The sequence below is a fragment of the Entelurus aequoreus genome, linkage group LG19 (genome assembly GCF_033978785.1).
Source record: "Entelurus aequoreus isolate RoL-2023_Sb linkage group LG19, RoL_Eaeq_v1.1, whole genome shotgun sequence".
Classification (NCBI taxonomy): Eukaryota; Metazoa; Chordata; class Actinopteri; order Syngnathiformes; family Syngnathidae; genus Entelurus; species Entelurus aequoreus.
Genome location: NC_084749.1, coordinates 10,532,531 through 10,548,294, shown reverse-complemented (window position 1 = coordinate 10,548,294; position 15,764 = coordinate 10,532,531). Strand labels below are relative to the sequence as shown.

At 34.7% G+C, this 15,764-nt stretch overlaps 1 protein-coding gene across 1 annotated transcript; it reads left to right on the top strand.

Annotated features, from left to right (window-relative positions):
• The first annotated feature begins 1,894 nt into the window (after nt 1–1,894).
• LOC133635106 (di-N-acetylchitobiase-like) lies at nt 1,895–14,117 on the top strand. The gene is made up of 7 exons (XM_062027879.1): nt 1,895–2,133; nt 8,610–8,748; nt 8,810–9,018; nt 9,078–9,249; nt 9,309–9,406; nt 11,600–11,761; nt 13,702–14,117. Exons 1-7 carry the CDS (start codon nt 2,020–2,022, stop codon nt 13,897–13,899), a joined length of 1,092 nt encoding a protein of 363 aa, XP_061883863.1. The 5' UTR covers nt 1,895–2,019; the 3' UTR covers nt 13,900–14,117.
• Nucleotides 14,118–15,764: the final 1,647 nt, after the last annotated feature.

Genomic DNA, 15,764 nt, shown 5'->3' with positions numbered 1-15,764 from the left:
GAGAGATCAGAAAGCATAAGAAAAAGTATCTACCTTTGTTAACATTTGATTTTTTTTTAAATAAATGTATTAATCAATCAAAACAATGCAATCCAATTCCAAAAGCAAACCCGCCCCAGCAACACTAAGAACAACACTAACACTAAGAATATCTTATTTTCAATAAGGTTGGAAGTAATTCTCATAGTTCTTCTTCTTTGTACTTTGTAAGCACTATTATTTTAGGACTGTGACTGCTTCTTTTGTTGTTTTCAACCATAACTCTTTTATTCTCTGACATTCCCACAATAAATGAACAAGAGTTTCTTTCTTTCTCTTTCTTTCTTTCATGTTTATTTTGAATATGTAGACAAAACAAAAACAAATTTTGCAAAAAACAACAAAAAAGCCATTCAAGAATGAATAACAAAAACAACAATAATAATAGTAATAATAAAAAGCAAAAAGAAACAAGAAATGAAAATAAACAATGTAAACATATCTGAAAAGGAGTGAGAAGAAGTAAAAACTTATGTACTCCCACCCCTCTTATTACTTACTGTATGTTTAATAATAATAGTATATAAAAATGTTATGTTATATAAATACATATACATATATAAGTATGTACATATATATATATACATGTGTGTATGTATATAGATATTATCTATATACATACACATACACACACACATACACATACACATATATACATACATACATATACATACATATACACAGTTTGTCAGCCCCGACAACCACCACGCGCGCGCGCTGCCACCAGTCACAGCATCAGCCACCCCCCTGCACCAGACCCAGCAGCCACGGGCGCCCACACCACAAACAAACGGCAGCAGAAACAGCAGCCACAACACCCCCAGACAGCCAGCACCACCCAATCAAATCAAAGCGATCAAAAAATAAATAAATAAAAAATAAACCTCGGGCTCTTCAAATTATGGTTGAGTAGCCCTGCTATACACTAATCCAAATGTGACGTCATGCAAGACAAATATTCACCTGTTCTACTCTGAATTGAACATTTTAGAGACCTTACTAAAGATGACAAAAAAATAGAAAAGTCAGCAAAAACTGCTACATTTTTGTATAAATAAAACATCCATCAAAGAAACTAAGATAAGTGATGTATGACGTTTTCCTTCCAAAATGTTTCAAAAGATACCCCTTGTGTATATTACTGCCTCAAAGGGCTGTACAGAATAAAACAGAAAAGTAAAATATTAAAAGTAATCATCAAAATCACAATGTATAGACTTAGGCAAACTTTATTGATCCACAAGGGCAATTGTTTCAATATAAAATAACATATACGAAATATTTACATGTTATATATACAGTATATAATATATACTGATATATTATACTATAATTATATAATACATACAAAAACACAGTTAAATGCATAAACATTGTGTAAAAAAACAAAAGTTAAAAGATTGTTTTGTATTTATTGTCATTTTCAATCTATAAAACACAGTTAAAAATGGATAAAAAAAGATAAATATGTCCAGCTCAGCTTGTGTTAAATGCCAGCACAATTAAGTGAGTTTTTTATTTTATTTTATTTTTACATTTCTAATATTCCATTTTAAATGGTGATGATAATTACTAAACTATTTGTGTTATTTATGATTGCGTGACTATGGTTATGTAAAATTGCACATTAATCTTTTGTATTTCTACTAAAATAAAGCACATAAAACTACTTCCGTTCTGACGTTACAGACCGGAAACGATCTCAATACCGCCAGCTTGCCGTGGTGTACCCTCGTGAAAAGGCATGATAAGTACTAAAAGAAAAAAAAAAGTACTATTGCGTCCCTTAATGTGCATTCTTTTAAATATTAAAATAATATTTTTAATATTCTTTTACATGTTTAGGTAGAAATTGGTGGATGGATGGATGTTTAGGATATATGTTTCCGGTTTGTCCCTCGTCGGTATCCTTCGTTAAGTATTAGCTTATTAGCCTATTAGCTCTAAGGCTGTGCGGGTGACAACAAGTCCTGATTAAAAATGTCTCCTTTGCTAATGTTTCTATCGTCGATAATAATGGTGAGCTGGGCTGACGTCTGTCCTTGTGAGAGACCCGAGTTATGCCAGCAGATACAAGACGAGAAAGACTTTGAGGTAAACTTTAGTGAGACACTTTTCGATGTTTTCATTCATTTCCTGTTAGCATCCACGATTAGCATCCACTAACTTGTTGTTGCACACTTTTATGTCAGATTAATATTCATGTGTTCAACTTTTATGTCTGATTAATATTCATATATTCAACTTTTATGTCATATTAATATTCATGTGTTCAACTTGTATGTCATGTTAATGTTCATGTGTTCAACCTTTATGTCAGATTAATATTCATGTATTCAACTTTTATGTCTGATAAATATTCATATATTCAACTTTTATGTCTGATTACTATTCATATATTCAACTTTTATGTCATTAATATTCATGTGTTCAACTTGTATGTCATGTTAATATTCATGTATTCAACTTTTATGTCTGATTAATATTCATGTGTTCAACTTTTGTCATATTAATATTCATGTGTTGAACTTTTATGTCTGATTAATATTCATGTGTTCAACTTTTATGTCTGATTAATATTCATGTGTTCAACTTGTATGTCATGTTAATATTCATGTATTCAACTTTTATGTCTGATTAATATTCATGCATTCAACTTTTATGTCTGATTAATATTCATGTGTTCAACTTTTGTCATATTAATATTCATGTGTTGAACTTTTATGTCTGATTAATATTCATGTATTCAATTTTTATGTCAGATTATTATTCATGTGTACAACTTTTATGTCATATTAGTACTTTTATGTCATATTAATATTCATGTATTCAATTTTTATGTCAGATTATTATTCATGTGTACAACTTTTATGTCATATTAGTACTTTTATGTCATATTAATATTCATGTGTTCAACTTTTATGTCAGATTAATATTCATGTGTTCAATTTTTATGTCAGATTATTATTCATGTGTACAACTTTTATGTCATATTAGTACTTTTATGTCATATTAATATTCATGTGTACAACTTTTGTCAGATTAATATTCATGTGTTCAACTTTTTTGTCTGATTAATATTCATGTGTTCAACTTTTATGTCAGATTAATATTCATGTGTTCAACTTTTATGTCAGATTATTATTCATGTGTACAACTTTTATGTCGGATTAGTATTCATGTGTACAACTTCACTTTGAAAACAATGTCCATTTCTTATGGCTTTCACGAGCCTTTCTCCTTTCTAAACCACTTTACTCTAAAAAATCAGATATTATTTCATTCCAGTCTGAAGTAATTACCTACATTAATATCAGTCGTCTATTAAGTTTCCATGTATTCTATGCCAACCTTTTTGAATGAATATTGTTGTGGAAGTTAAACACAATAGAAATCATCACGCAAAATGCAGAGGAGTAGTAGTTATTAAACGTATTCATTAAATACACTGTAATTAAAAACATATATCAACGTTATTTTGGTCAAATATAAAACTTTCGACTAGTGCTGTGTTATTATTGTATTTGATTAAGTGAAAGTAACGTACTTACAGTAACATACACAAGGCACGAATGTCCAGGTTATTTTTTTAAAAGCTGTTTGGCCCAACAATATCATAAAAGTTGCAGCTAATATTTTTATTACAGTATATGTGACAGGACAGTACTCTTAAAATTAAAGTATTTTTTGTTGCCAGATATTTAAAAATGTCAAAAATATTTAATATAGGGATAAGCGGTAGAAAATGGATGGATGGATATGATGTATATAAATATATACTTTATATATATATTTATTTTTTTTAGATATTTAAAAATATCACATATTAGACTTTTTGTTTTTGAACTGACCAAAAGTAACATACACAGGGCAGTGAGTGTTGTTTATTTTTTTTAAAGTTGTTTGGATAAACAATACCTCATAAGAGTTTCAGCTGATATTTTTATTACAGTATGTGACAGGACAGTACTCTTAAAATTAAAGTAATTTTTGTTGCCAGATATTTAAAAATGTCAAAAATATTTTATATAGGGATAAACGGATGGATGGATGGATATGATGTATTATATACAGTATATGAATATATACTTTATAATTATTTGGGGATATTTAAAAATATCAAATTTTAGACTTTTCGTTTTTGAACTGATCAACAGTAACATACACAGTGCAGTGAGTGTTGTTTTTTTTGTTTTTTTAAAGTTGTTTGGATAAACAATACCTCATAAGAGTTTCAGCTAATATTTTTATTACACCTCCAAAGACATGCATCTGGGGATAGGTTGATTGGCAACACTAAATTGGCCCTAGTGTGTGAATGTGAGTGTGAATGTTGTCTGTCTGTCTATCTGTGTTGGCCCTGCGATGAGATGGCGACTTGTCCAGGGTGTACCCCGCCTTCCGCCCGATTGTAGCTGAGATAGGCTCCGGCGCCCCCCGCTACCCCGAAGGGAATAAGCGGTAGAAAATGGATGGATGGATGGATGGATATATGTCAAAAGACAGTACTATAGAAATAAATTAAAGTGATTTGTGTTGCCAGATATTTAAAAATTTCAAGAATATTTGATATATTTTGTTTATATTAAATATATTAATATTTTATATTACATTATATATATTTTTAGATATTTAAAAATGTCAAACTTTTGACCCGTGCTGTGTTATTGTATTTGATTAACTGAACAGGCAAAAGTAACATACGGGTGTTTATTTTATTTGTATAAACAATATCTCATAGGAATTTCAGCTAATATTTTTTAGTACTTTTATGTCAGATTAATATTAATGTGTTCAACTTTTATGTCAGTTTAGTACTTTTATGTCATATTAATATTCATGTGTACAACTTTTATGTCAGATTAATATTCATGTGTACAACTTTTATGTCAAAGTAGTACTTTTATGTCAGATTAATATTCATGTGTACAACTTTTATGTCTGATTAATATTCATGTGTACAACTTTTATGTCAAAGTAGTACTTTTATGTCGGATTAATATTCATGTGTACAACTTTTATGTCAAAGTAGTACTTTTATGTCAGATTAATATTCATGTGTACAACTTTTATGTCAAAGTAGTACTTTTATGTCAGATTAATATTCATGTGTACAACTTTTATGTCAAAGTAGTACTTTTATGTCAGATTAGTATTCATGTGTACAATTTTTATGTCAGATTACTATCATGTGTTCAACTTTTATGTCAGATTAATATTCATATTTACAACTTTTATGTCATATTAGTACTTTTATGTCAGATTCCTATTCATGTGTTCAATTTATATGTCAGATTAATATTCATGTGTTCAACTTTTATGTCAGTTTAGTACTTTTATGTCAGATTAATATTCATGTGTACAACTTTTATGTCTGATTAATATTCATGTGTACAACTTTTATGTCAAAGTAGTACTTTTATGTCAGATTAATATTCATGTGTACAACTTTTATGTCAAAGTAGTACTTTTATGTCGGATTAATATTCATGTGTACAACTTTTATGTCAAATTAGTACTTTTATGTCAGATTAGTATTCATGTGTACAATTTTTATGTCAGATTACTATCATGTGTTCAACTTTTATGTCTGATTAATATTCATGTTTACAACTTTTATGTCATATTAGTACTTTTATGTCAGATTCCTATTCATGTGTTCAATTTATGTCAGATTAATATTCATGTGTTCAACTTTTATGTCAGTTTAGTACTTTTATGTCAGATTAATATTCATGTGTACAACTTTTATGTCTGATTAATATTCATGTGTTCAACTTTTATGTCAGTTCAGTACTTTTATGTCAGATTAATATTCATGTGTACAACTTTTATGTCTGATTAATATTCATGTGTACAACTTTTATGTCAAAGTAGTACTTTTATGTCAGATTAATATTCATGTGTACAACTTTTATGTCAGTTTAGTACTTTTATGTCAGATTAATATTCATGTGTACAACTTTTATGTCTGATTAATATTCATGTGTTCAACTTTTATGTCAGTTTAGTACTTTTATGTCAGATTAATAGTCATGTGTACCACTTTTATGTCTGATTAATATTCATGTGTACAACTTTTATGTCAAAGTAGTACTTTTATGTCAGATTAATATTCATGTGTACAACTTTTATGTCAAAGTAGTACTTTTATGTCGGATTAATATTCATGTGTACAACTTTTATGTCAAAGTAGTACTTTTATGTCAGATTAGTATTCATGTGTACAATTTTTATGTCAGATTACTATCATGTGTTCAACTTTTATGTCTGATTAATATTCATGTTTACAACTTTTATGTCATATTAGTACTTTTATGTCAGATTCCTATTCATGTGTTCAATTTATATGTCAGATTAATATTCATGTGTTCAACTTTTATGTCATATTAGTATTCATGTGTAAGGCTGAAACGACGCGTCGACGTAGTCGACGTCATCGGTTATGTAAATACGTCGACGCCGTTTTTGTGCGTCGACGCGTCGCATAATTACGTCACACTACCGTCATGGCGGAGCGCAAAGCAGACTGTGCGAGCGAGGGGAAAACGCACGCCAAAAGTCGTCAAAAGTGTGGGAGTATTTCAATACACAGCCTAATAATGTTGTTGTATGCACACTGTGTCGAGCGTAAATGGCCTATCATAGCAGCACAACGGCTATGAACGAACATTTGAAAAGAAAACCATCAACCATCAACTAGTCAATCGTCCGCGTTAGCATACGTTGTCATCATTACACAAAAACATGAATGTGTCATTTGTATCTGCTAGGGGTGTAACGTTATGTGTTTTGTATTGAACCGTTTCGGTACGGGGCTTTCGGTTCGGTACGGGGGTGTACCGAACGAGTTTCTAAGCTAAAGCTAACTTTAGCTGCTAAAGTCTTAACAAGTTGCTTTGCTCCTTCTGCCTCTGTCTCAGCACGCAGCATTGTCCCACCCATACAACCATCTGATTGGTACACACGCAGCATTGTCCCACCCACACAACCATCTGATTGGTACACACGCAGCATTGTCCCACCCACACAACCATCTGATTGGTACACACGAAGCATTATCAGCCAATCAGCAGTGCGTATTCAGAGCACATGTAGTCAGCGCTTCAGCGTCGAGCAGATAGGTGTTTAGCAGGTGAGCATCAGGCAGCAGACTCTCCCCAAATGATAATAAACACCTCCCAGTCAACTACTAGTAACATCACTATGAGCCCGTTGACCTACTAGAAACTTAAACTGCAGCTCAGCTCACTCGCAGTCCTGGTTTGAGGTGAAGGCTAATTACCTCTCAGTTCCAGCCACATCGACCCCTTCTGAGCGCCTATTTTCAGCTGCTGGGAATATTGTAAACAAGAAAAGAAGCAAAGCAAGTAGACATGCTAACCTTTCTTCATTACAGACACTCACTGGAATGAGTAGAATTGGTTATTGTGTACTGTGTTGGACTGGATGTTTATTTTGCACATTTTAAAAGCAATACTTAATGTTTACAGTGCTCCAGAATATTTAGATTGGCACTTTTTTGTATTGATGTTTATCTTTATTTTTGCACATTTTAGCAAATAAGCAATACTTTCACTTTTGTTGAAATGTTTACACTGTTACAGAATATTTCGTTTTGCACTTTTTTGTATTGGATGTTTATCTTTATTTTTGCACATTTTAAAGCAAAATAAGCAATACTTTTACTTTTGAAATGCTTATACTATTGCAGAATATTAAGATTTGCACTGGATGTTTACTTTTATATTTGCACATTAAAAAGCAAATAAGCTACTTTTAATTTTGTTAAGTGTTAAAAGTTTTAAATGTTTACATTGTTACAGAATATTTTGTCATGTTGTTGTCAATGTTGACTGAGTGGCCATACTTTTTTTTTTTGTAAATAAAAGCCACGCCTTTTGAAAAAACTGGCCTACTTTTATTTTTTCATCTTCATTTTAAATAAAATAAAATAAAAAATAATCGGTAAAAGGAAAAATAATCTATAGACGAATCGAAAAAATAATCTATAGATTAACCGATTAATCGAAAAAATAATCTATAGATTAATCGATAGAAAAATAATCGTTAGCTGCAGCCTTATTCATGTGTACAACTTTTGTCAGATTAGTATTCATGTGTTCAACTTTTATGTCAGATTAATATTCATGTGTTCAACTTAATGTCATATTAGTATTCATGTGTACAACTTTTGTCAGATTAGTATTCATGTGTTCAACTTTTATGTCAGATTAATATTCACGTATTCAACTTTTGTGTCAGATTAATATTCATGTGTTCAACTTAATGTCATATTAGTATTCATGTGTACAATTTTTATGTCATATTAGTACATTTATGTCAGATTAATATTCATGTGTTAATTTTTTATGTCAGATTAATATTAATGTGTACAATTTCTATGTCAGATTAGTACTTTAATGTCATATTAATATTCATGTGTACAACTTTTATGTCAAAGTAGTTTGACTAATATTCAGTGCATAGAATTGTAACACAGTATAGATGATGACAAAATGTTTGGTGAAATATGAGACTTGTGACTAAAGAAATGCGTGTGCTCTCAGGTGTTTGTGTTCGACGTGGGCGGGAAGACGTGGAAGTCGTACAACTGGAGTGTGGTGACGACCGTGGCGACATTCGGCAAATACGACGGCGAGCTCATGTGCCACGCCCATTCTAAAGGAGCGCGCGTGGTCCTCAAAGGTACTTCCTTTGTCTCGCGACGCCATGACGTTTTTTTTTACGTTTCTTCTTCTCCAACCAGGCGACGTTCACCTGGCCTCCGTTGTGGACCAAAGCAACAGGACCGCTTGGATCACGGAGATGGTGGACTTGGCCAGACGTCAGTTTATGGACGGCATCAACCTGGACATCGAGCAAGCCGTGGAAGAAGGCTCGCCTGAGTACTTTGCGCTCACAGACCTGGTCAAAGAGACCACAGAGGCTTTCCACAAGCAGATACCTGGTTCTCAGGTGACCTGTGAGAAGAAAGACTTCATTTGTACACCTTCTCACCCGACCTACGTCTGTAGGTGTCCTTCGATGTTGCCTGGTCGCCCCAATGTGTGGACAAGCGCTGCTACGACTACGTCGCCATCGCCAACTCCTGTGACCTGCTCTTCGTCATGTCCTACGACGAGCAGAGTCAGATCCTGGGGGACTGCATCGCCATGGCCAACTCCCCCGTCACTCAAACCCTTGGAGGTTGTTGTCCCCACGTGTGTCTCTTCACTCTTGGCTACTCATCGTGCTTTTGTCTGCAGGCTACGATCAGTATTTGAAGATCGGCGTGGATCCAAAGAAGTTGTTGATGGGCGTGCCATGGTATGGCTACGACTACCCTTGCCTCAACTTTACCCAGGTAGGACCTTCAGTCACGTGAAACATTGACATCATTTTATTATAGTCTGCGAACTCACAGTAAGATGACATCTGCATAGTGTTACACCGATGTATCAGGGAACAACTAGAATAATATAGGTGTCAACTCAAAATACCTGAGAAATTAGAAACTTTTTTTTTTTAATTACTTAAATAATACGGTATTTTCCGGACTATAGAGTGCACAGGTAAATAACCCGTGCCCGCTAAATAAAATAAAAAAAGAATAATCATTTCCATATATTAGTCGCAGATATATACGTTGTGTAATGTGTTATTCACACAGAAATATTCTGTATATGTTTATTTACATACCTTCATTGTTTCCAAACGGTGTCTGTAACACGGCAGTAAAACGGCTGATCAAACAAAACAGAAGTCATGGTCATTTAGATTTAGATTTATTGGTCCCCGTTGGGGAAATTCATTTTCACTGCCGTACATTTGAACAATAGACATTACACATCACGAAACAAAAATAACAAAAAGACATCATACATGACCAACACACATTTACAGGCTTGTCAGACAGATCTGTTAAGGGCGGCTATAGCTGCAGGGATAAGGCTTTTCCTGAGGCGGGCCCTCCAGAATTTGATGGTTCTGTACCTGCGCCCTGATGGTAGTGGGATGATATATTGGTGTAGTGGGTAAATGGACCCGCTAGCTGCGCAAGCTAGCCCTCCAATCAGCTAAACAGACTCAAGGTGACGTTTTGGTGAATTTACAGAGGAATTTGTGGAAGTGGAACAATATTAAAATAAGGTTATTGTAAGTTAAAAATACTAACACAGACACTTGTAAACGTGTTAGCATATTAGCTAATGCTAACGATGCTAGCTTCCTTTCGTTACGATAGCACGTACAAATATGCATGAAAACACTCCTACAGACATTTTGGGTGCACCTAGTGAGTGGTCACAAAAATTCATGAAGTTAAGTTCAAGTTATTCAACACAATATACAAGGTATGGCAGTACCAAGGTGCAGTATAAAGTACAAAGAAGTATTCAACACAATAATGTATGGCAGTACCAAGGTGCAGTATAAAGTACAAAGTGTTGTGCTAAGTATTCAACACAATATATAAGGTATGTCAATACCAAGATGCAGTATAAAGTACAAAGTACATTTTCATTAAGGTTTAATTTTGCTTTGTTTATTATAATTGAGAGGCTTTTGGAGATTTTAGTTTGAATGTGTCTGACATGAGGTTTATTATCAATTATTACTACCAAAAATGTATTGTCATTTACGATTTTAATTTGGGTACCATCAATACTTATTTTCTGTTTAGACGTTATGTTGTGCTTACCAGACATATCTATCTTAGTTGTATTTATATTCAAGGATCAATTTTTTGTGTCCATCCATTTTCTTATTCTGTTCAGTTCCCTGTTTACTGTATTAATGGGCTCATGACTACTGTGGAATATATCAATGTCGCCTGCAAGTAGTATACATTTCACTACGTTGTATCATTAATATACACATACATACACTACCGTTCAAAAGTTTGGGGTCACATTGAAATGTCCTTATTTTTGAAGGAAAAGCACTGTACTTTTCAATGAAGATAACTTTAAACTAGTCTTAAGTTTAAAGAAATACACTCTATACATTGCTAATGTGGTAAATGACTATTCTAGCTGCAAATGTCTGGTTTTTGGTGCAATATCTACATAGGTGTATAGAGGCCCATTTCCAGCAACTATCACTCCAGTGTTCTAATGGTACAATGTGTTTGCTCATTGGCTCAGAAGGCTAATTGATGATTAGAAAACCCTTGTGCAATCATGTTCACACATCTGAAAACAGTTTAGCTCGTTACAGAAGCTACAAAACGGACCTTCCTTTGAGCAGATTGAGTTTCTGGAGCATCACATTTGTGGGGTCAATTAAACGCTCAAAATGTCCAGAAAAAGAGAACTTTCATCTGAAACTCCACAGTCTATTCTTGTTCTTAGAAATGAAGGCTATTCCACAAAATTGTTTGGGTGACCCCAAACTTTTGAACGGTAGTGTACATGTCAAATAGATGGCTCCATAGGGCGATACGTGGACTGCTGGTTGATAGCATGCTCGCTATGAGCATTGTCAACATTGACGTATTGTTGGGATTGAATCCAAATGAAAAGTGGTCCCAGTAAACTACCGTCCTCTTCTGTCCCAGGATGGCGTTTGCTACGTGGCGGAGGTGCCGTTCCGTGGCGCCCCGTGCAGCGACGCAGCCGGCAAGCAGAAAACGTACAAGTGGATAACCAAGCAGATTGGCAGCTCGTTGTCCGGTCGGCTGTGGGACGACAAGCAGCAGGCCCCATACTTCAATTACAAGGTGTGTCTTTGTCATTGAACCAGTCCTGGACAGGTGTGGAAGAAATTGGTAGTGTGGGAATACCAACACAATGATTGGATGGACTACAACATCTTTGTGTACTTTAAACTGTCTGATACAGTAAGAGTTGGCTGATAATTAGGGCTGGACAATTAATGCCTCTCACAATTATGAAAATATCAGGGTGGGGAAACGATCAATGGGCGGAGCAACGTGCATGCCGATTCCTGAACTTGTAACGGTGAATTTGAATAAGTGACAAAAAGAGCACACCTACTGGAAGGTTGAGATGGTTACTACTTTTTATTTGACACAGTGCTAGTAGGCCTCATCAATAATCACTACATGCAATGAAAAATAAAGTAAGGCTGATTGTTTCCCGCTTTAATGTAACCGCAGACGGATTCATAAGGGAATCCGCTGAATAGGCAGAATATCAGGCAAACTGACATAGATGTTGTCATTGTGAGGAGAAAGGAACATTTGGGAAATAATGTGTTCAATTGTCTAGTCATCCTCAAAACATGTCCTGAACTAAACAATGTGGAGACGACCACTTGAAAGTAGGAAAACAAAGCTAGCAAAAACTATCATACACACACGTCATCTGTTGTGTTGTTGTGAACGACATCATGGATGTAACATCAATGTACAAACAATCATACACACCCAACACATGTCATCTGTTGTGTTGTTGTGAACGACATCATGGATGTAACATCAATGTACAAACAATCAAATTGAGAGGATCACTTGTATTTATTTATTTTCTTTACAGTATCAAGTCACCTCTTTACTCAAGATAAAAACAGCAGCACACTTCCCCCCCCCTTCACAACAATAGCGTCACATCCGGTCTGACGGCGCTAACAAAATAGTTGGCCACATGCGTGGACAGCACCTTTTAGCTCTTATTTCCAAAATAGTGTACACTACTGAATTGGGGTCTTATGGCCGCTTATGTGGACACTTATACTGCCATCTGGTGGTGTCAGAAGAGTATAACATACAATGGAATTTGAAAAAAAAAGTGTAAAAATAAGAATTATCATGTCAATAAATATGAAGTACAGGTTTGTTACTTATGGACTAAGTACATCATATCAAAAGATGATTCTTAGTTTTTTTTCTAATTAGGGTCCAATAAACCCAAATAGCAAAGAGAAATAAAAAAAAGCATGTAAACAAACAGTTTGGGCCTTAAGAGGTTAAAAAAAGTACTTTCCTCAAGCATAATGTACTTAAATCACTTATTGATACATTTACACAATTATTATGCTTTGACTAAAAGTATTGGTCCAAATTGTCCAAAGATGTATTCTACCAATAAATGTGAGGAGTTTTGCCTATAATTACATTTTATTAAACTGTATTTGACACAAAAAGCACACACTATGGTGGTAAAATATGTGTACAAGGTAAAAAAAAAACTACAGAGCCCCTAAGGGGCATGGGGGAATGTTGTTACTTTCTCGTGCGCACAAGAAACTTTTTATAAAGTTATAAAAAAAATACAAATTTTTTTAAATAATTTTTTATTTAAAAAAAAAAAATTTAGACATGTATCTCGTGCGCACAAGATACATGTCTAAAAAAAAACTTTTTTAAATTTTTTTTTATAACTTTATAAAAAGTTTCTCGTGCGCCCGAGCCGAAATACATGTCTAAAAATAAAAATAAATAATTAAAAAAAAAATTCCCCCATGTCCCTTTAGGGGCTCGGTAAAAAACAGAATTAAAAACAATACAGAAAAAGTGAATTTTACCGTTTTATTTTTTTAAATAATTAATTTTTACTATTATTATCTAAGTTGTTGTGGTTTATTTGTTGCTAATTTATGTTTTGGTGGTCCAATAGTATTATTAAAGGTGATTTGACCATCTAACAGAATAATTGTGTTGACTTGTGGAGTAAGACGCTGTGTGTCGTCATCTTTCAGGACCCAAAAGGACAAATTCACCAGGTTTGGTACGATGACCCAGAAAGTCTTTGCCTGAAGACCGATGCTGTCCAATCCAAAGGTCTGAGAGGGGTGGGCATGTGGAACGCTAACATCTTAGACTACAGCGACGACCCCGTTGCTAGGCAGCAGAGCGCGGCAATGTGGAACGCTCTCTTTGGATGCCAGCCGGGCTAAAGTTTACGGTACGAGACGTTAGTTGCTAAGTCAACGCCACCCTTTTGTGGCAGCAGACATTGTTGTAGCTTTTATTGCCGCGGCCTTTCGAAGGCCTTCAGACATTCCACTGATCCAGTCTGCTACGGTTCCTTCATGCACTTGTGTTTTTTTGTCAGCACCTTTTCTGCTTGAATACAATAAACGCCTGAGAGATCTTAGAAAACACTTGTTCCACGTAAAAGTCTGCATGGTTTTCTCGGGCTGTTCTGCGATACTTGTCCCAACAGGCCAGTCCCAACAACAAGTGTTAAAAGATCAGAGAACATACAGCAGGATTTATGTGAAGTAAGCAAGATATTAACGGCGGCAAACTTCCTTTTACGCTTGAAAAAGGGCCTTTGTTTAATTTTTTTAACTCTTATTCATCCAGGGAAGTCCCAGTCCTCTCTTGCAAACAAACATTCATACGCCAGTGTGGAAGTAAAGCGTCTTGCCCAAGGACACAACGGCAGTGACCAGCTGGATTCATACCAGGAACCCTCAAGTTTCTGTAAAGTAAGTTTTATTAAGGACCGCAATGTCCTTTTTTTATTATTCATTTTCTTTATTATTATTATTATACCGCCGCCTCTTTGAGCTGTAATTTGACCCCCTTAACATGCTTCAAAACTCACCAAATTGGACACACACATCAGGACTGGCGAAAATTGCGATCTAATTAAAAAAACAAAACTCAAAATTGCGCTCTAGCGCCCCCTAGAAAAAACAGACAAAACTGCTTGTAACTACTGGTAGAAATGTCATAGAGACATGAAACAAATACCTCTATGTAGGTCTGACTTAGACCTAGATTTCATACATTGACGTCCTTCAGCAAAAATCAACAGGAAGTTGACAATTCCCCCTTCAAAACAAAAGTTTAGTAAAAACAGTCACTTTTGCCTCTTTGAGCTGTAATTTGACCCCCTTAACATGCTTCAAAACTCACCAAACTGGACACACACATCAGGACTGGCGAAAATTGCGATCTAATTAAAAAAACAAAACTCAAAATTGCGCTCTAGAAAAAAACACAGACAAAACTGCTTGTAACTTTTGGTAGAAATGTCGTAGAGACATGAAACAAATACCTCTATGTAGGTCTGACTTAGACCTAGATTTCATACATTGACGTCCTTCAGCAAAAATCAACAGGAAGTTGACAATTCCCCCTTCAAAACAAAAGTTTAGTAAAAACAGTCACTTTTGCCTTTTTGAGCTGTTATTTGACCCCTTTAACATGCTTCAAAACTCACCAAACTGGACACACACATCAGGACTGGCAAAAATTGCGATCTAATAAAAAACCCAACCCCAAAACTCAAAATTGCGCTCTAGCGCCCCCTAGGAATAAAACACCGACACAACTGCTCCTAGGAAAAAAACTCAGACAAAACTGCCTGTAACTTCCAGTAGGAATGTCTTAGAGACATGAAACAAAAACCTCTATGTAGGTCTCCCAACCCCCAGCAAAAATCAACAGGAAGTTTGCTATTCCCCCTTCAAAACAAAAGTTTTGTAAAAACCGGTCACCTTTTTTCAAACATTATCTCCTCTGAGTGCATTTGTCGTGTCGGCTTCAAACTAGCACAGGAGAGAGATTGAACCCTTCTGATTAAAAGTTGACCAAAGAGTTTTAATTACTGCTCCGGTTTGGATTTTATGTGCCATCAAAGTCGGTCCCCTCCATCGCTGCTTGCAGCTTTAATTTCAACTTGTTTTACCTAATACGACATTCACACACAAATACAAACTTAAATACAAATATGATACAGCAGGCCTGTTCAACTGGCGTCCCGAGGGCCAAATCCCACCCTGCAAAGACACATTATTGGCCCCAAAGG